Consider the following 22,387-nt stretch of genomic DNA (forward strand, 5'->3'; position numbering starts at 1 on the left):
TTACTGTTTGGTTACTGACCAGTGTTTAGAGTAGAGTATTGAAGTAATCCTGTGTGCAATTTTTATTCATTTTTATGGAGAGGATTTTAAGATATGACCTTGTGAAAAATTATAAGTTTCTTTTTTGGCTTAGTGTATTTCTATTCTTGCTTGTTTATATTATCTGTGCTCCTTTGTGTTTGCTACCAGTGCTATGTAACTTTTTGGAAAAGCGCTTTATAAATTTTGTAGAATGTACATATGTATGTAAAGTGTGAAACATAATAAATTGATCAAAATTACCTTTCGTTGCTCTCCTCCAACTATACTCAAAGGAGGTGGATAACACAGCTCGTCCTTCAATATGAACACATGTTTAGAAGCTGTACCATTGTTGAGAGCATTAGATGCAAATACTGACACTGTAAACTCTCCAGTTCTGAAATAATGTCAACAATAAAATTAAATTTGTTTTATAACAGTAAAAAATGCCTATTTTTATTGAGACACTGTATAATATGCTAACTAATGGTTGTCTCACTTGTGTTCCATCTTAGATTTAACTTGCTAATTAAACTCATTGTCATCTTCAGGGTAATTTTATGATTCCTCAATCTTCGTATATGCAGGCTTGTTTTTAGGTGGCCCTTACATATGAATATATTTTGCACCTTTGCATGACTTTCAGGAAATCAAACCTCCCATCTTCTCATTTATACACTTGCACACTACATTGCCCATATAATGTGAATGATTTGCAGCAGCTACTTTAAAGCTTACCCTTAAAATGACACCTTAAAAGTCACTTTACTAAAACTTGCCTGTCTTCTTAATAAGTTTTTCTATACTATGATCAGCCTGTAATAGGCGATTATTATTAGTTTTTTTGTTGCTTTACGCGCCGATAAAGTCCCAACTCACTCCTGCGTAAATTCACAAAAGCGTGCATCAGTCAAGCAATACACAAAGTGCGGTTCGGGTAGGTGGCATGCCAAGCTGCTGGTATGCTATTCTATAGTTTGATCAGCTCATAATCGGTGGAAATTGTTAGGCTTTCACCACTACGCTGAATAGAAGACCCACGTTAAGAGTGATATAGTTCACCTGTCTGGTCTATATTGTGCGTGAAAATAGACAACGTATAGGACTTACAGAATAATTTGTGATGTTTCTGGCGAGAGGTCACAAGACCATTCTCGAAATATAAATATTAATCTGTTACATTATAAGGCCCGCCAACTACGAGCTGATCAAACTAAATATCAATCCATGATGTTATGAGTCCCACCGATTACGAGCTGATCAGAGTATAAGAGTTATTCCTCCCCTATTTCCTGCAGCAAGTGATTTTTTCTACTCAAAATGTGGCAACCTTTGTAACCTTACATGCATCTTGTAACACACTGCTCACAAATCTCTTAACTGAGGTTAACAATATTTTACATTTCCTTCCACTCTTGTAAAAGAACCAGCCCCTCTCCAGACTTACTACTAGTAAGTCTGGAGGCAGTCTAGTAAGTTACTAGACTGCTTTGCATTCTCCTTTTGATAAACAATTCATACTATTCCATGCATAAAACACAACACATCCCCAGTGACTGCCCTGCCACTGGATAGCTAGCTGTTGGATCAGAACAAGATTGGTGGATTTTCCATGGTCAGAGGGACTAGAGGGATGATAAATTAACATGGTCTACTAGAGTAGACTATAGACTCACCTGTTATAAGCATGATGGACCACGAGATCCGTACCGGACACCTCATCACTACCATCGCCAAAATCCCACTCTAAGAACATATGACTACCACCATAATGGCCTATACTCATTTCAATCAACTGTCCAACCAAGGCACTACAACAGCTCCTTGATATGGCCTCACTGGTTCCCTCTAGGATCACTGATATCCTATCAATGGGCTCTTGTATCAACAGCTCCACTGGTTCTGATGTTGCATTACTCACAAAGTTTTTAGCCATCACCGTCACTGCATACCTGTGAGAAAATATCAAGATTTTAATCGAGGAAGAAGGAAGCTGTACCTCGTGTTCGGGGTGAAAATAAGTAATGATCCCTATCTTTAGAAAGCTTTATATAATCACTTGTAATCCACTCAGGAAGTGATCCCTTTATCCTCTTTTCTTTCACAGGACAATGCAAATTACAAACTTGGCCAAACATGTCATGAAAACTTTTATAGGCATTGTCCACATCATTACACATAAGTATTTTATCAATAGAAAAACACTAATAGACAAACTAGTGAATCAGGTGTGCAATGTAACAATTTGGCAAGACGTGATTGCAATTTTGCTTAACCCCATGAGAACTACCTGCCGATTGGCCAAAAAGAAGTTTTCATTATCAATTGGGCCAATCAGCAACATTGTTAGAATAATTTCACCATGCAAAAAAAATTTGGGTGAATTATTTGTAAAGCTCCATTCTGATTTGTGATTCAAGTGAAGAAATCATGTAATTGACCAATCAGAGGCAATGTTAGAATAATTTCACCATGCAAAAAAAATTTGGGTGAATTATTTGCAAAGCTCCATTCTGATTGGTGATTCAAGTGAAGAAATCATGTAATTGACCAATCAGAGGCAATGTTAGATCGGCAGGTAGTGCTCAGGGGTTAATACAATATCAAAGACAACTTACGTTCCAGAAAGATGATAGGTGTAGTCATGATCCGGGCTATTTCTGGTCCTTGTTTTACCATCACCCATGTCCCAAACAAATTCAGTGGCACCATCACCCCCTATAGCCTGAAATTCAATCCTGGTACCAAGTTGGTTCAGCAGCTGAGCCACCTGTATTTCCACACCTGAGGTTATGGATAGATGAAAGAGTACTGGTTACAATTTGATAGGGTGGTACAGGGTGTCCCTGAAAGAACTGTATTGTTGGGAACTGAATTGTTTTTGGTATTTTAAATAGCTGATATGGTTGAGGAATATATCTGCTATCACATACTTTTGGGGACATGATTTTGCAGTGAGGTCAAGGCTTTTAATTAAGCATCACATCTGCTAAACACATTCAATTCTTTACAAAATCTATTGTTATTTTGAATCACTTACTTTGAACCTGTTCTTGCACATGTACAAGCACCCTTTGTGGACCATACACTTCAGTACTGCCCACCTGGTTATACCCAACCACACTGACATAGAATCGTCCAGCTGACAAGTACTTGTGACTCACTGATTTACCTGCAAAGTATAACAATATCAACAAGATTAATTACATCGCAAAAACTTACATCCAAGTTCAATAACATTTCAAAAGACATTTGGCTACAGATTTATGGTTGTCCAGCAGACAACCGAATCATTATTTTTGGTTGTCCGGTGACTTTTTTAGTTTCAAACCCTGCTAGCCGTGGACGTGTGTATGGTCTTTTCATTGCCTAACCATGGACTAAAATGGCAGATTTTTTTTGTGTATGATGCAAAATGGAATTTAAGCCATCAACTGTTGACTATATTTTTTACACATATGGTCCGCAATTTTGAGTAAGTATCGCTCAAATACAATTACAATGCATTTGAGGTCTATTGCAGCAGTTTGCGACCAAGGACGATCGCAGGTAAGTTCACAGTTTAGAGTTGAAAATATTGTGTGTGTCCTTATTTGCAGGCAATCTGATGCAATCTTTCTTCATTTACAACAATCTAGTTGCAAGGAGTGGATGCACTGTGCGGATGACGTCACAGACTATAATTGCCCTTCGATTGATCGAGTGATCTTAGGGTTTCAGGCCATCACATCTACATCTGCATAACTAATGCTACAACCAACATTACTAGTAAATTTCCTTTCCCTATGACATAATTGTGCTATATCATATTAGCTTACCATGCATTAAGTAGTCTGTCTGATCACCCATAGACCAATTATAATACACATGACTCCCTCGCTCCAGCTGCACAGTAAAGTTACTATATTGTCCTATTTTGTATGCAACATGTCCAATATTATTGCAAGGCAAGATAGGACACCAATGGCGAAACACAGGAGCAATTTGCACATAGAATGGATTGGAGAGTGTCTTTGATGCATTCCCGTAGTTATTGTAAGCCTGTACCGAGATGATGTAAATTCCCTCTGTAATGGTATAAGAAAATAATCATTTTACATAATATGGAATCTGCATAGTTTGAACCATCTGATAATGTTGCAGGCATCGTTCTTTGAAAGAAATATTGCGGTTGAAATCCATACACCCCCATGGAAGTGTTGATTTCAAATGGAGTCACCCATTCCGGTAACCCCATTTGAAATTCACACACCCTGTGTGGAAGATCAAGGTTATGTCTTCCACAGGGGGTGTATGGATTTCAACTGGGATAGCCCAATACATAAAGACTGCATGGGGACTTCAAATGATATCAAACTAATGGTTCTAAGTCTATCCACTGACATTCCAACTATTGAAAAAAATATCATGACAAAAAATGTTTGGTATTCAGGCAGTATCTCTCACTCCCTACAAAATAATTGAATCTTACTAAATTCTTACCTTGAGTGTAAACATGGTTACTGTATCCATTAGAAAATTCATTTTCTGAATGACTAGATATCACCTCTGTCGTTCCATCTCCATAATCAAACTCAAACACCACATGAGATCCCACACATGAAGCTAGAAATTCTACTGGAAAGGTAGCTGTTCCTGATGGTAAGACCTGCAATGGTGCACCTGTTAACTGACCGTTGACTTGAATGTCCAGAGTGGCCGGAATCAGAGGTGTTTGGACGATGAAAGGTTCAGAATGGAAAGCTACTAGTGGTGCCTGCTGAAGATGATTGCTGACAGACACTCTGACGATAAAGTTGCCTGGATCGTAGAATCTGTACGTGGCTATGCTCTTGTTGTGAAAACTGTTTGGTAAGTAAAATTTAAAGCAGTAATGTGAGATTTCAATAAAGAATAGATTCTTAAATGTGTTTTCCACAACATGCTAGTTTTCACTGATCATGTTATTTCCCCTTTTAATTTTGAGCCAACAAATGATGTAAAACAAAGAAAATTGCTATTTCATTCCAGCGCCTACAATCATGATGATAATTATCGTCTATGCATGCATTAGCTCGCCAATTGTCATTGAGCTTCACACAGCTGGGACGTATAAATAAGACATACGATGACTAGCGATATACACACAATTTATACATCACTGATTCAATGATACACATGCATAAGACGTGTCAGCTATCTCCGGAATAAAACCGGAGATCTCCGGATTTATTATAAAAACTTAAATTTTAAATAATAATAATAAATAAATTTTGGATTTATAAATTTTAAAGTAATTAACGCACTTCCGGCTTAGTCTTTCACACAATATTTTGTTACACCATAAATTCAAGAAAAATTGAGGGCATTGCTGTGGAGCAAATCACATGGCTTCAATGCAACCACCAGCTTCAATTTCAAAATGTTACAGAACAAAACACAAAGATTACATTATCAGCAAAATACCCACTCAATTGTTATGATAACTGAAGTATAAATAGGAGCCTCACAACTACTATGTGAAGTTTTGTACCACACTGTAATCATATATTTATGTAAACACAAATACAACTAGACTGAAACTAAACATAATTCCAGAAATCATTTGTCTGCCAAGTTTTTTAATGAAACTGTTCATACTTGATTCTAGACTTATAAAACACTGCTAAATTAAACAGAACTAAAAGGTATTGCTTATACTATAATATTTAAAAATGCAATTTTTGTTTTCCCTTCATGCAACAATTTATCTTCAAAACTAATGAACAAAAGCAAAAGGTTTCTAACTCCTTTCCCCTCATTAATTCAAAAGCAACCCCGTATTGTAAATGCAAAACACATATGGACTGCTCAGTGCCAGAAGTTGGTAAGTGCAATAGCTGCCATGTATAACTGCCATACTGCCTTATCTCAATTTTTGATAAAAATTTGGTAGCAACATTTTCAGAAAATAATGGGCTTTCCAGTGACAAAAAAAGACTCCATTACCAACACCGATAAAGTCACAGTTCAGTGAAACATAGCCTTATATACAAAGCTATGAAGGCAGGATTATTTCAATACATTTTTCTCAAGTGGTCAAAATATTATTGAGATGCAGCAATATTGCACTGAGCCATTGATATATACAACATTAGTTACTTACTTCTCTACCTCCGGAGTCCCTTGACCATCAAAGAACCATTCAAATATCACATCATTACCAGAATCAATGGTAGCTATCATCACCACCTCTTCCCCAGTACGCATCACAGCACTACTCTCTGATGTTAGCTGTAATCCTGATATCCTCTCCTCCACCTGTGTTACGACTGTAGCGGAGACTTCAGACACAAAGTTGTACACCCTAACTGTACAGTGATATTCTCCCAATGCAGTGTATGTTTTCCTGATGGAGTATTTGCTCAATGTTGGAGTCAGCCTTGTAAGGATAATTTCGGAGCGGGACAGCGATGCCTCAAGCTGGGTAATGTGTAACATACTTCCATCACCAAAATCGATATCAAATTTTAGTGAGTTGCCACTATCAACGATGATCTCCAACTCGCCAAATGGGGTGCCAATGAGCATTGGTGGAAAGTTTACAATAACATTGACAATGGCTTCCTGAAGCGTTGTTACCATGGTTACAGAGGACCTAGACAATGCATTACTGGCAATGACTGTGATGTTGTAATCACCGTAAGAGTGAAATGAGAGTGGTAGCTGAAACAGTCAAATCAAAAAGTAGTATTTACTTATTTGTGTATTTTATTTCTTAACAGCATAAAAATTACGATTTACAAAATATGTTGAATGCCAATCATATTTATTTAATGTTGACCTCTAAACATAAGCAATATTAGTACATTATTAAGGCAGCTGTGTACTCTCAGACATGCATGTAGTAAAAGTGCCGTAACTTTGTAATTATTCACGCAAGACATATAAAAGTATACATTTTTATAAAGGCAAGACATCAATGAATCTCAGTATAAATACAGATTTGGTGTAAAAACAACAATTATGAAGAAAATCACAAAAAAGTGGATTTTTGGCAATTTTTGTTCGGTACATCATAACAAAAAAACACTCTTTCCAAAAAATGTTGTTTTGTTTTTTCTTAATCTTGAGGGACCATTTAAAAAAACGTTTTTTTTTAGTTTTTTGATATTGGCCTTATTTTTTAAGATATTGACCATATATGGCGTCAAAATGAACTTTTTAAAATTCACAAACGCTTATTTGCACAAAATGATGCCTAAAATCGAAAATAGACCAAAATATAAAAAAATGAGAAAACCGTTTCGTAAGTCGATCATGCTTTTTATGATGAGCATAATTGCCTACCGGTAGATGCTGTATTTATTGAGTTATCGTGTACCTAAATCGTCATTTTACCGAGAAAATGAACATTGAAATAAAGGCCGTTGAAGTATAAAGTGGTCACATTTTGCACTTAGATCGAAGCTCATAGGAGAATGCGTCAGTTCTCGTTTTTCTACCTTACATTACGTGAACATCTGGTAAATCTACAGCTCCTTGAGAAGTTTGGGCGAAATCTATTTATATCTTGATGTTTAAATCAGGGGAAAGAACTTGAAAAAATTCACATTTTATCAGCTAAAACGGAGCCATTTGACCGCTAGGTTTTTGTGCTTCCTGTGCTTCCATAAGATGCGCGCAAGATGCAGATAAGCGCTATGCGTATGCGTAGCGTATCTGTGCGGTAACAGAGTGCGCGGCTACAAAATGCGATGCGTTGTCGCTGTCGTGTACCTGATGGTACAACAAAGATTTTCTTTCCTTTTAAATTGCGGAAACGAGTGAAATAGTGAAATAAAATCCATAAAATAGAGCAGTTGGAGTTAACAAATCCGGATTTTCTTTCCTTGTATTTATAAAAAAACATAACAAAGTAAATACATTTCAAAAAAGCTCAATTTCGCGAAAGAAACAATGTCTAGAGTACACAGCCGCGTTAACTAGAATTTGGTGAACCCCTAATTTGCATGACATCTGACAATTAACTCCTGTTTTGGACTCCTTTTTGCAATATTATTTGCCATAAAGACTACTTAGAACAGTATGATTCAATGTCTGTGAAATGATATTGTTAAACATTACAGTACGTATCAAAATGATCAGTGCCCATTAATTTTGATGTTGATTGAAAAGCCTGCCTCTTCCAAATGCCATATTGGATACTCTTTAAATATCCAGAATGTATAGTTCGTGACTTGTTACACAATAAATCTACAAACTATTTGGATCTTATGTTGAATTTTGTCAGACTCATCCATTATCAATGAAAACTGATGGGTACCGAACATTTTGATACAGCTTGTATTAATTCAAGTACATCTACACCAACTTAGTCCGTCAAATGCATCATCTTCATTTCTACATACCTTTGTCTGATTTGCAGCTTTGTCCATTGAGGTAATAACATCATGTCCTGAGCTCCCATCAGTACTTGTTACCTTAGTAACATGCCATGAATACAGGATGTCACTACCAGATTGAGGAATCACTTCCCATATCTGATGAGCTACTGGCCTATAAAAAGGTGAACAAACAAAGAAACAAACAAAATGAGTGCTACATGTGTGACATGGTCCGATCCATTCATACCAAAGTTGCAAAGTTTGACAATTGAGTTATTACCACTTCTAACTTGCACAGGTCCTAATCAGGGTTAGCGGTGACCTGCTGAGTCCAGGGGTCCAAATTGGCAAATAAAGGGGTCCAGGCATCTAATTCTACACAGATGTACAAAATTAAGGCGTCCAAATCACAGGGACCTGCCAAATCAAGGAGTCCTGGACCCCAAGACCCCTTAAACACTACCCCTGGTCCTAATGTTGAAATTTGATCTCTGACTGCACTTTATGAACTTTTTATACAGGCATGAGAATAGATTTCCATAACAAAACAGGAAAATTCTGAAAAAGCAGGAAAATTGCGTAAAATGTGGCAAAAATTCTCCAAAATGGGATAAAATTAAATAAAAATTTGGACAACCAAAAAGCAGGAATTCCTGCTTGGGCAGGAAAATTCTCATGATTGTTTATATGTTCATGTATTTTTGCTTACATCTCAATATCATTATTGCTTACATTGGTTTGATTGGATCAAATCATGTCAAGTATACATGTCAGCAAAATGAGTTTTTTTATTGAAAAAATCAATTGCTATATTCATCATTGTACATTATAACAACATACATTACACTGAAAATCGTAATTAAAATAATTTGGACTTGAGGTCAACAAAAGTATGACCTCATCGAACCGACATCAATAATTTGCAGAGGCTTTGAGGTGGGTAGGTTCAACCTTCAAATTGACGCTTACATTAATTGATGTTGAAAATTTCATTCTCCTGACACTATAAAAATAAAACACAATTTTGAACATTTTTTTGCCAAATGGGCATATCCCATTATCTTATCACTAGTGTTTGATCCCATCATATGAAATACAATGCTTGCAGTATAACAACTAATATACATTCTCAATAGTGTACCAAAAAGTGCAATATTAATATCTATTATATAAACTACCCAAAAGGCAACCTGTTCTTTGCTCTAAAAATTAAAGTCCCATTCAGCGATCCCAGCGCAAGTGTAAAAAAAAAAAAAAATTGTTTATAAATTGCTTAAAAGTGAAGGATAAGTCATTCAAATTGTCAATGTCATTTAGTATTTTTGAAATGAAAAAGTTGGCAAAAAATGAAGAAAACATCAGTGTTTACAAAGCTGAAGCCCCATTCAAATACATGTAGCCAATCTATATACTGTCAGTATATAAATTACAGATTCATGTAAATGTCTTATTTTGTCTTAAATACACAGTTTTGGTTGAACCACTAAAACAGGCTAATGTTAGCACATCTATGACAATGACAAAGGTACCAAAATCTGAATTTTGATGATTTTTATGATCATCCGGATGAGCAAATCACTGAATGGGCCTTTAAGCAACATACTTTATTTAATATTTACTGGACCATTGGCATTTGCATCTCATCCTCTGAATGCCTTTGATGAATCCCTTCCAAAGTTCAGGTGTTTCCCACTGCCCTTTTGCCTCAAGCTACTAAGAAATGTCAGGGAAGGGAGATTACTTGAAAGGTGTCGTGAGTGACAGTACATTCTCTCTGCTTATTTGAACAGCACCCACAAATGAAAACACCTTTGTTTCATCCATTACAAACTCCTATGTTTGACTTACTTAACACAGTGGGATACCCATGGGATAGCTTTGGAGTCATCAGCCCCTGGGTTTTCTTTGAAATCGTGCAAAATCATCCTATTTGGGGTACACTGCAGGCACTCGGTCCCCCTGATTTAGCTCATCCCACTCCCCCGGGTTGAAGGTATCCGGGCACATCCCTATTGTAAGCTCCACTTATAGTGAATGTGAATAATTCAGATCACATGAACACGTACTGATTTATCGTAACTCTAACAAATTCAGAACATCAGACTAAATAAGTCACTAATGTGCTATTCCAGTTGAAATCCATTATTCCAGTTGAAATCCATACACCCCCTGCCCCTATGAAAGACAGGCTTATATTTTAATTAATCTCCCAAACAGGGGATACAGAATTCAAATGGACACATTCAGGTAACCCCATTTGAAATCCACATTCCCTGTGTGGAAGATCAAGGTCATGTTTTCCACAGGGGGTGATTCCTACATACATACATACTAAAACAAAGCACTAATACATACCTTAAGAACTTGCTAATTGATGGACCATCAAGTGTAAACGATGTCAAACGCTCTTGGATTGAAAGTGCAGAGACAACTACCACCTCTTCACCGTTACTTTCAAGTCTCAGTGTCACAATGTATACTCCTGTTGTTAGGTAGCTATGAGCCCAGTTGAATGTTGAAGAGGTGGAGGTAGAAAACACTGGGCTGCTGGAGTCGCCATAATCGATGGTCAAATTTCTTGGTTGCTCACTTTGTAACTGATATAATGAAGGAAAAGATGTAAAATGAAATGTTTGACAGCAATCATATGGTCGAATCCAACCAAAAGTGTCCACGGGCCAAAAATAAAAGTCCTAAATAAAAATGTCTCCACAATTTTTTCCTTTTGCCCATTGATTGATGACATATTGGCCTTATAGGAACCAAAAGTGCCATTACTAATCTTGAAAAATAAAACCAGGACGTGTGATAGTAAAAGTGAAATCAAAACCCAATGTTGCATCCGAATACCACTAGGATGCTTTCACTATCGCAATACTAATCAACCTAAAACAAATGGAATATTCCCATTAACGCTTTTTTTCGTGTAATGTAGACCACGGGTGTCAGGTAAATGCTAGCTCAACCAGAAAATATTTGTTTTATTTTTATAACGCGATCATTATGATCTTAGTCAATTTATGCTAATTTATTTTTGAAAATGAAGTTTAGGTAAGTTTCTGTATTTTATTTATCAAATGAGTATGAATCAATTTACACATTGTATAAGAACGAGTAGGATATATGTTTTCAAGAATATTAGGAATTATACGCATACACCTAACGCTTTATACAATGAAAAGGTGAAGAAACCCGGTATTCGTAGGTAACATGAGCGATTTAACAATATCTATATTGAGTTTAGAGGTTTAAATTTTGCTATTATGGTAATGAATTAATAAAATGGTAGTTTTAGATGTCTTTCAGATGGTACGTCCAAATGAATAAATGCTATTACCTTAGATCAAAAAATTTTTGATGCTTTTAGCAAGATTTTGACCACTTCATTTTGATATACAAGTAGTTAATCAGCCATTTTACATAATAAATAATTGTTGAATGAATCCGTATATGGGTAATAATAGTGTCCTGGGGTACCGCTTAAAGTTTTTGACAATTAATTTCCATTGGTAGGGACACTTCATTACACATGTCATGTATTATGTTGTATTCGTAAGTAACATTTCGGTATTTGTAGGTAAGAATTAGACTTTTGGTTGATATCGCAATCAAAACTTCATTTTATAAAGCAATTTGAATGTATTATTTTCTTTATGTGCGCTTATTGATACTTTAGACCCTATCATGTATTAATAATGTCGGTTCACAGCGTTGAAAAGAGGATTGAAGTAAGAAACAAAGGCACTAAAGTGACTTTAATTTGCTTAATTGCACACAAATTGCTTAAAACCGTTATTGCAGACTTGTGAAGTCCATCTTGGAGTCAGTTACGCCTCTTGTGGCCTTTCGCTTGAGGGCAACTACAATTAGCTTTATACCAGGGTCCATCACTGTGTTGTCTAGATCATGAGACAATGAGAACAGTCGTTTTTTCCATGGTATTCGTAGGTAACCTTAGCGAAAACGTCAAAAGTTACCTTCGAATAAATCAATTTGGACACAAATTACTCAGAAACCAGAAGGTCGGTAAACATTTAAAATGAAGCACACATGACAGTTGACAAATCCAAGTATTTATACCTTCTAATCTTCTTCGAATCTGATTTTTCTTTCATATGAGCAGACCGTCGTCTATTTCAGTACATATTTTTCAACAATTAAGCCGTATTCAGTTTTGTATGGTGGGCATGTATGTGAATTCGCAACTTTTATTGACATATGAGTTGATAGCAAACATACAGGCCTTCGTTATGTACCAATATGGGCATTGGCATGAATGGCGGTGTTTCACAATACTGTCATGATGTCAAATTGTATTCGTAGGTAACATTCGGTTACCGAAATTTACCTACGAATAATTGCTTTTATTGTTGACATCTCAGAAATATTTAAACGCAGGCTATTGAAACTTGGTAGAAATAAAGAGTGTATTACCCTGCACCTATTGCTTAACTATTGTTTACTATTCTCTCAGTTTGTGGAAATGACACAGCTTTTAACATGTATTCGGAGGTAATGCATATTTTTTACCAAACCTACCTTTGTGCCATTTAGAATTTCTGGCAGCTAAACAAAATAATAAAGATGTCCGAATGCAATGCATTTCAGTATTGGACATATCAAAGCTTGTATAAATTATGATTTATTAGTGATTTCCATTTTGTAAAGATATATCTACTGCTATGAAAAATTGTATTTGTAGGTAATGTAAAAAAATACCACTCAAAAAATTATCACAAAAAATTCATAATTATGTACAAATATGTGAAAAATTGAACAGGCAATCTTTGAATACACACCTTTCAGGAAATCAATTTAGATTCAATCCAATGACTTCTTTTCATAACTGATTTAGATGTTTTTAAAAATACTTTAAGAAATATTTTGAAAAAATGGGTAAAAATAGCATGTTTTAGGGTCTCTGTGTCTACGTTTTTCACAGAAGGGGGTATTATTATATATGGCGCGAAGCGTATGATTAAGGCGAATAAACACAATACAAAAACGAATGCCAATTGATTAACACTTTTAAGTTATGGCCCTGAACGTGCCGTGTACACTTTTGGTTGGATTCGACCATATACTGTGGTACATATCTGAATGTGTGGCAAATCTATTATATATAGCATGATCTGTTCCAACAAGAACAGAGGATGCAATTTTGACAATTATTTTGCTCTCCATTTTTTGCCACTTCACACTTGCATCCTGTGGCCTGATCACATCAAATAGCATCAGATGCGAATCAGTTATTCCAGTTGAAATCCATACACCCCGGCCCCTATGGAAGACCTGACCTAAATCTTCAACACAGGGTGTGTGAATTTCAAATGGGGTTACCTGAATGGGTGAATCCATTTACTATGGATGACAATAGCCTCATCCCAATGGCATAGTTCAATAACCTCAATTAAACAATCACAGTACAAAATTTGACCTCATGTTGCAGAGTATGAGTTTTTTACTCAATTTTTCAAAGGCCATTCAATGAATGTACAAATGTATTGGGATCAAAGAAGTGTGGCCTGACAGATAAGCATGTTGTGGATCCTAGTGATTTGAAATCTACACTCCCTGTGTGGAAGATTAAGGTCATATCTTCCATAGGCATAGGGGGTGTACGGATTTCAACTTGAGTAGCCAAATATGCACTTGATTCCTTGATTTGAAAAAGTAGTGCACTTGACACACCTACCACCACTAGGGTGACCTGCACTTTTCAAGTCTTCCTACTAGGTCAACAAACTTGGCAACCATGTACTAGTGACCTGTCATCAGACAGGGATTACCACTGGTTTTTGTTAGCAAAAGGCTAACTGATTGGAGATTACTCACTAAAGGCATTTTAAACCAATCAATCTATAGACGATCATGTTGAATGATGGACCTGTGATCACAACGGCCTCATCCCAATAGCATAGTCCAATAACCTCAATTACACCATTATAGTGCAAAATTTGACCTCAAGTTGCAGAGTATGAGTTTTTGCACCCAAATTTTTAAAGGTCATTCAATGAATGTACAAATGTATTGGGGTTAAAGAACTGTGCACTATTAGATGAGAATGTTTTGGATCCTAGTGTGGGACCTGTGATCACACACATTAATTCCCACACGTTGGGTTGATAGAAGTTAGAGGCAACGTTGAGGCTTTGAGGTAAGTCTATCAAAGGCCCACCATAGTAGGACTGTGTCCAAATCCAAAGTTTTTATTGGGATAATGATGTGGTTTATGCAGATGCATTATCAAGAAAATCTCAAGAATGTTCTACACATGGATGCGGTGCATTTGAGATGACAGTTCATTTACTGACATGACAGTTCTATGTAATTTATGTATATTTCAATATCGTTTTTAATTTCAATGCTAATTTCAATGTTTCGATGTTAATTTCCATTGATCCCTCAAATGACAATAACACTTTACCATTTCTATTATCAAGAAATATACAGTCATGCTGAACTTTGGTAAAATTGCAAAGGTAACTAATCATGATCTATTTTCTTAAGGATACCCGACTTAAAGTGGGTATAGAAGAAAACCCATAGTTATTTAAACCAGATTATTTTTCTCTTTATTTACTTACCTGTGTGGAAAATGCTACCTGATGGCCTACTTCAGCATATAATGGATGTATTAGCTGGACATCATGGCTTGGTTTTAGAAGATCCATTTGTATCTCTTGTGTTGTAACTGTATGATAAACAAAATTAAAGATAACTTTTTTTCCCGACTAAGACATTTTTAACACTTCCTCAGAAGGTTGTTTCCTGGATTTTGATCAAAACCTATAATCACCCACTCCCTAAGATGTGGGGGTTGACAAGGAATATATAATGGCAGCCTGAGCCTTATACTGAACGAATGATGAAAAACAGCACACTATTCGAGGGTGCTACATTTTACTTGGAAAATTCAGGGTTCTTTAAATCGCAATTTACATATTTTATCAAAATATTGATAAGTCGGTCTTATACTGTGTATGTCAAAATCAAATGACTGTATGTAAATCCCTTAAGTTTAAGCCACTGTTCACGGGACTGTTCATGATCAAGAACTCCATTATATTATACAGCGAACTGGATGTTCTAGCATACACGTAGTTCTAATTTATATTACACATATACGCATCACTGCACCTAGAACAAATCACAAAATGTCTATGTCATGCACTGCACCTGATAAGAAGCCTGCAATCACAACACAATTACTGGGCCTTACCTTGATTCGTCACCAGTAGAAGAACATGGAGAGTATCCGATGTCACATTGCCAAGTTCCAACAGAGGAGTAGCGCTGACATGAACTGAGCCACCAACATGCCAGGTATACTTCAAATCTGTGCGCTTTGGAATTACACCTAAAACAGATCAGATCAATTTGGGTATTACAATACAATATAATTAGTATAGACACACCTCACTGCAGTGATACAGAATACACATTTTGAGTTGATGTATTATTTGCAGTAAAATCAATGTTACAACATATTATTACCATCAAGTATAGACCACTTGACATCATTGTTTAGGAACAAAGGTGAGGGACTGGTCTATTGATATGCTTGAATGGCTTTCTTGTACTATATGACGTGGTGGGCAATTTAAAATGCATGTGCCCTGAGCAAACTATGATGCGTACGCATAATGCAGGGCAAAGAACAATGGAAATTGCCATAATTTGTGCGCATACTGACGGGCATTCGGGCAATGACGTCACATGTCAAGTGGTCTTATGAGTTTGTCGTGGAAAGACAAGGATTTGAACCTGGAACCCCATCACTCTTACCAATGACCCCTGAATTTGGACAATTTTGGGTGCTTTCCAACTTATCTGTTGGACAAAGTTGGGGCAACACAACATTGTTCTAACCTAATAACAATCAAAATTATACATGGAACAATTTCATATGGCTTTGTTAACTACTAGTCACTTCTCTTCACATTTGAAAGAACACTTACCATTTATATGGGCTACAATTACAGCATGCTCTTCCTGTGGACTATAGATGAATACCGACAGAGATCCGATATCCTCCTGCACATCCACACATGTAGTCGCATTCCGAGATGACACCCCATTAGAAGCTACTACCGTCACTGCATAAGAACCAGCCAAAGGTATCACATAATGAAGCAGATATATACCACCCGGAATCTGCACTACAAACGGCGATACCAATCCTTCACCGTAATCCATATGGAAATCAATGTGAGAACCTCTGTGAATGCTTACTTGTATCACAGTGGTGTCTGGTAGCAATGTTGATACCATGGATGGCAAGATGATTTCTGTAATTGAATCCTGCACTACATAACCATTTGGTAAGTATACTTGTTTTGAACTGATACGATTGTGAGCTGTCACGCTGACATTAAAATGACCAGTTGTGATGTATGTGTGGTTGGCTACAAATGCAGCGGCATAGAGATTTGATTCAAACTCGCTCACTTGCGTTAAACCGTTTGCATTGTCGTGAAAATTCCACCTGAAGTTCACATCCGTTCCTCCGGTAACATATGCAAGCACACTGACCTCCGACCCCGTTTGTACCATTCGATCTCCTCGTGACTCTATTCGTAGTCCGGTCACTTGATCTTGAACTTCTACCGTTCTTTCAACCACAACCTGGTTGACAAGATTATGTACAGACACTTTAAATACATACTTCCCTGACTGAGAAAAAGTGTACAAAAACACACAATTCGTGCTGGTTCGTTGAGTCACATTCTGGTAATAAATAACCCATGCGCAACTGATGTTCTGTGTCACAGCTGGCATGGTAACCTTTAAAATTGCACTTTGATTTGTGGAATACACCTCATGACAATCTATCTCTCACGCCTGTAAGCATTCTTTTGTATGATCACTCCTTGAGGGAGTCTTGCACGTGCCGTGACATTAGACGACAACGTGCTGTACACGGAGACATTAGGATGGAACACTCCTTCACTCTGATATACATGATCTAATGACACTACAAGTTCACAGCCTTCTCCATAACTGGCCGTTAAGTGCAAATGGGCAACGTTCTGGTCGCCACCCAAGATAAATGTATCATTAACGTCTTTCAGGCTATGATTGTACACTGAACCATCACCAAAATCAATCTCGAGGACGAGTTCTGATCTGGCAGCAGTTTCCATGGTGATGAGGAAGTTGACATTGGAGTTGAGTTTATGGATGAATGACGTCTGCTCCCCCAGTGACATGTTGAGTGCTGAGATGTCACGATTCATCACAACCTGAAAATTGCGAAATAGGTGTTCAAAATGATAACATTAGTGTAATGTGACATGCATAGTTGGAAACGAAATTTACATCAGGTTTGCAAAAACTTGAATGAACTTTCAACATCGAAGGCAATCAATTAAGGCACTTTAGGACACTTGTCTCTATACATATGAGTTTAAATCCTAATCAAGTAAGCAAAAAGTACCTATGAATACAGGTATAAGTAATTTTTATGCTAAAAAGTTACAGCTTAGCAAGATAGTAATTAATATTCAAACAGGGTCACATTATCTGCTCAGAATGAAATTAAACAATCAGTACACATTTCCTTGGGCAGTTTTAAATTGTGAGCGTTCACTCAAAGCGCTGGCTTAAACATGCATGCATTAAAAGATACTGCATATATAGTCCAGTATATACCAGGGTTTAATGTGCATCCCCCAGGACCCTACCAAACCAACTTTTTTAGCTTCCTTTTATGGTCCTATAACACATTCAAAATGTTAACAAAGCACACCAAATTATTCCTCTCATTTCAAGGATTCAGAAAAAGTATAGTTTGACCTACGTACAACATACTGTTCTGGAGTTATAAGCAATCTTGGGGGTGGTCAGTTTTTTTTGGCCACACAGGGGCCAAAAGTTAAAATGCTGACTCACCAAGAGTAAAAATACTCTAGCCTAAACTCTACTTACACTATGCAAAAGCCCCAGTTGGATTTCCACTAAATGAAGGTCCTAAGCAAAATTTCATTTGAAAAATAAATTTGCAATCAAATAGCTCTGAGAGAGGGAGAGAGAGAGTGTACCTGTTTACACTACTGATGGTACTCTATTTGACTGAATTAGATGTACCCAATCCAATATTGCATACTTACCACTTGAAGTGTCTTCTGTACACTTCCTAGTTGATTAGAAACATTCACAGCAACATTGAATACTCCTTCTCTTGTGAATGTGTGCACCTGTAATTAGAACAAAATTATATTTGTGTTCATTATCATCCACAAGATTGGAATCATTTGTGATGCAACCCAAATAAAGTTACAATTATATTATAGTCAAGAACATAATATCATCCCATGCTACATTATTGCTCTATGGCTGTGAGTCCTGGGTGATATCTACTGACATGCAAAATAAGATGTTGCTTACGTGCAATATAGTAAGTATGATGTGAAAACAGAATACTCTAGCGTATCCATCTCAATTCTGGTGTGACTGAACTTGAAATTCATTCAAGTTTAAGGTAATTACCCTGGTAAGAAAGTGCTACAAGCAGTTCAAAATTTAGCTTTATGAACTTCCATCAAGCAGTTACATCTCAAAGGAGGAACAACAATTGCATAACTATAGTTTGAGCAAGTCGTAATCGACAGAAATTGTAGGCTTTTACCACTACGTCGAAAAGTAGACCCATGTTAAGAGTGATCTAGTTGACCTGTCTGGTCTATATTGTGTGTGTTAAATAAAGTAGACAAAATGTAGGTCCGTGAGATGTCACAAGACAATTCTCAAAATAAAATATACTGATATTAATCTGTGATATTGGCGATTTCCAACTGATCAAACTCTATGTATAATGTGGGGTGATCAAGATAAGCTATTTTGGCAATATCAATTTTTATTTCTGCAGAAAATGCCATGAATTACTTAACTCTGACATTGCTAGGATGTCATTCTACAATCAATTGCATTCTCTTGTGCAAAATTTCCAAGAGTGAAATTTAGCCTTCAATCTAAGCTAATCTAACAGCGCTCAAAGATCATGGACATGAAATCACTCTTGGGCATGGAAACCAAAGAGTTAAATAGGAAACCAAACTGGACTTATGATAGGGGTCACATGCACTACCAGCTGCATTCTTGCAGGGCACTGTGCATTGTGCATGAATACCATAATACATTTTGTGGGATAGGATTTTACGACAGGAATTCATAACAATTAGTGGGTTTTAAGCGGGTTCGCCGTCGGACAAGTTTAGAACTGTCAAGCTTCGTCAGGAGTAGCTCTGACTTCTTCAGGACAAAGTACCTAAGAATGAGACATGTAGACCGCCCCTTGTCTACTGATGACTCTGAAAAGAGTCGTTCACTGAAGACTGCCCTTTGTCAACAGAGAACAAGCAGATCTCGCCTATCTGCTAATATAAAGGTTTTTGGTGGCTCTGAAAAGAGCCGTTCAATGAACACAAAGGCGTTACCTTCATGCCATATATCAAAGGTGTATCAGACAAAATCTGTCGGTTTCTAAACCGATCAGGGGTCAAAACATTCTACTCTAGGTCGGCCAAATTAAGAGACATCCTAAGCCACCCAAAAGATCCTCTGCCCAAGGATCGTGCACCATGTGTGTACTCTATACCTTGCAGTTGTGGTGAGCAATACATAGGCCAAACCAAACGACCACTAAAGGTCAGAATATCTGAACACCGAAGAGCCACAAGACAAAAGAAAGAAGAAGGCTCGGCATTAGCTGAACATGCTTGCAAAGAAGGCCATGAACCTCTGTGGGACGAAACAACAAAACTGGCACAAGTTTCTCACTTGGGGATGAGGTTGACCCGTGAAGCGTTGGAAATCAGAGTTAATGAAACTTCTACTATCAATAGAAATGACGGCAAAGACATCAGTCGTATGTGGCGCTCTCTATTTTCAAACAACCAATCACAGAGCCGCTAATCTTATCACATCGTATGTGGCACTCTCCTTTTTTCAAACAACCAATCACAGAGCCGCTAATCTGTACCACGTCCGCAATTAAGTGATATAAACGCTCATCGTGCATACAATCAATCAATCGGTCCATGAGTGGCCAAACGGTTCCTGGTAAGCCGTATACTTCTATTACATTATATGCAGTCTACATGTTCTCTGTTGACAAGGGGCAGTCTTCATTGAACAGCTCTTCCTCAGAGCGAACAAACCTTTAATTTAGCAGATAGGCGAGGTCTGCTTGTTTTCTGTTGACAAGGGGCAGTCTTCAGCAAACGGCTCTTTTCAGAGCCACCAAAACCTTTATATTAGCAGATAGGCGAGATCTGCTAGTTCTCTGTAGACAAGGGGCAGTCTTCATTGAACGGCTCTTTTCAGAGCCACCAAAACCTTTATATTAGCAGATAGGCGAGATCTGCTTGTTCTCTGTCGACAAGGGGCAGTCTTCAGTGAACGGCACTTTTCAGAGTCATCAGTAGACAAGAGGCGGTCTACATGTCTCATTCTTAGGTACTTTGTCCTGAAGAAGTCAGAGCTACTCCTGACAAAAGCTTAACAGTTCTAAACTTGTCCGACAGAAAAAAAAAAAAAAACCCACTAATTATAATACATTTTGTTAAATGTAATTTCTACAAAGACATGTTTTCAACTCCATTTTCAGCCTATAACACATCCCTTCTTACTGGTAGAAACTAGACACTAAGTTTCTTCTTGTAGACAACACAGAAATACAAATAAAAGTTTAACCATTCTTTCTACCCTATCTGAAAATTTTACTTAAAACAACTGATTTACCTTGATCAGGTTACATGTGAAAAGCCAAATAACTTACAATTTAGGATTACATCTATAGAAGTATTAAATTTCTTTTGTGATTTTAATTTCAAACTAAATAAAGGTTTGATTGTGATGGGTTTTCAGCATATAGTATCCTCTAAAATGGACAAAAATTAATTTTATCCAACAAAAGGTCTGCTTTGCTTGATTGCACCTCAAATACTATACATTTACTACATACAAAGGTGATTATGGAGAAAGGGTCATTGAGCTATTCCAGTTAATATCCATAGACCATCAATGGAAGGCATGACCTTAATCTCCCACACAGGGGGTGTAGATTTCAAATGGAGTCACCCATTCAGGTAACATGCATTTGAAATTCACACTCACTGTATAGGAGATTAAGGTCATGTCTTCCATAGGGGGTATATGTATTTCAACTGGAATAGTACATTGCATGATTGTAAGAAGAACTCTCTGCAACAAAATTCTTCAAAACTGGAAAAAAAGTCCTGAAAACTTTGGTATAGGGAAGTAAAAATTTATATGATTTTCCATTTGACTCTTGGTTTCCATCCCCAAGAGTAAATTTACTCCCAGTTTTTTGATCCTGAGAATAAGTGAGATAGTGGTCATGCCTTAATCATCTTATTATAGTTTACAGGGATGCCAGTAGCCTGAAGTGACTTTGCAGGAAAAGCCTGAAAAAAGTGTGTAAATTTGGGCAATAAAGCCTCAAAATGGGCTGAAAAATGAAAGTGCAGAAATCTGGATAACAAAAAGTAGGAAATCAGGTAATTGCCTGACAACTGGCATCCCTGAGTTTAGTCTGATTCTTACTCCACATCGCAGCAATGAAATTAAAATGTACATTTTAATTTTATCGCGCAATACTGCGATGTTTTTAAAGCATGTGGGGTCTGCATCTTATTTTATGGTCATTCTGCCGACCTTGATTTTCCAGCAGCCAATCACAAGCGTGCACGTCTGCGATATCGCACCCCACTGCTATAAAGTTAAACAAAATCCAACTCCATCGCGGACCGAAATTTCCACTGCGCAATGAGAATTTTCACCGCTGAGCTCGTAAACACCTGGCTCAGATTTCAGTTTTTATAGCATCGCAGGATCGCATTGCGCTGCGATGTGGAGTAAGAATTGGATTTCCGACTCTTGGATATTTTTACCGAAGAGTGAAATCACCCTTGGGGAAAAGGATGTGTGTCTGTTTCTGTGATTGGCATTAGCCTACTTTTGCTATAATTATGTTGCTTTTGTATAGGCCTACTATC

At 37.0% G+C, this 22,387-nt stretch overlaps 1 protein-coding gene across 1 annotated transcript in view; it reads right to left on the bottom strand.

Moving 5' to 3' along the window:
- The window catches only part of LOC140147368 (polycystin-1-like protein 1), a 118,593-nt gene that overhangs the window by 60,152 nt on the left and 36,054 nt on the right, over window positions 1-22,387 (bottom strand). The window contains 14 exon segments of the mRNA XM_072169145.1: window positions 283-418; window positions 1,698-1,973; window positions 2,640-2,805; window positions 3,062-3,193; window positions 3,840-4,088; window positions 4,504-4,865; window positions 6,146-6,705; window positions 8,391-8,538; window positions 10,722-10,963; window positions 14,954-15,060; window positions 15,589-15,726; window positions 16,328-17,198; window positions 17,231-17,611; window positions 18,479-18,565. Of these exon segments, the coding sequence (XP_072025246.1) occupies window positions 283-418; window positions 1,698-1,973; window positions 2,640-2,805; window positions 3,062-3,193; window positions 3,840-4,088; window positions 4,504-4,865; window positions 6,146-6,705; window positions 8,391-8,538; window positions 10,722-10,963; window positions 14,954-15,060; window positions 15,589-15,726; window positions 16,328-17,198; window positions 17,231-17,611; window positions 18,479-18,565 (3,855 nt within the window).

This window comes from Amphiura filiformis, chromosome 3 (assembly GCF_039555335.1).
Source record: "Amphiura filiformis chromosome 3, Afil_fr2py, whole genome shotgun sequence".
Lineage (NCBI taxonomy): Eukaryota > Metazoa > Echinodermata > Ophiuroidea > Amphilepidida > Amphiuridae > Amphiura > Amphiura filiformis.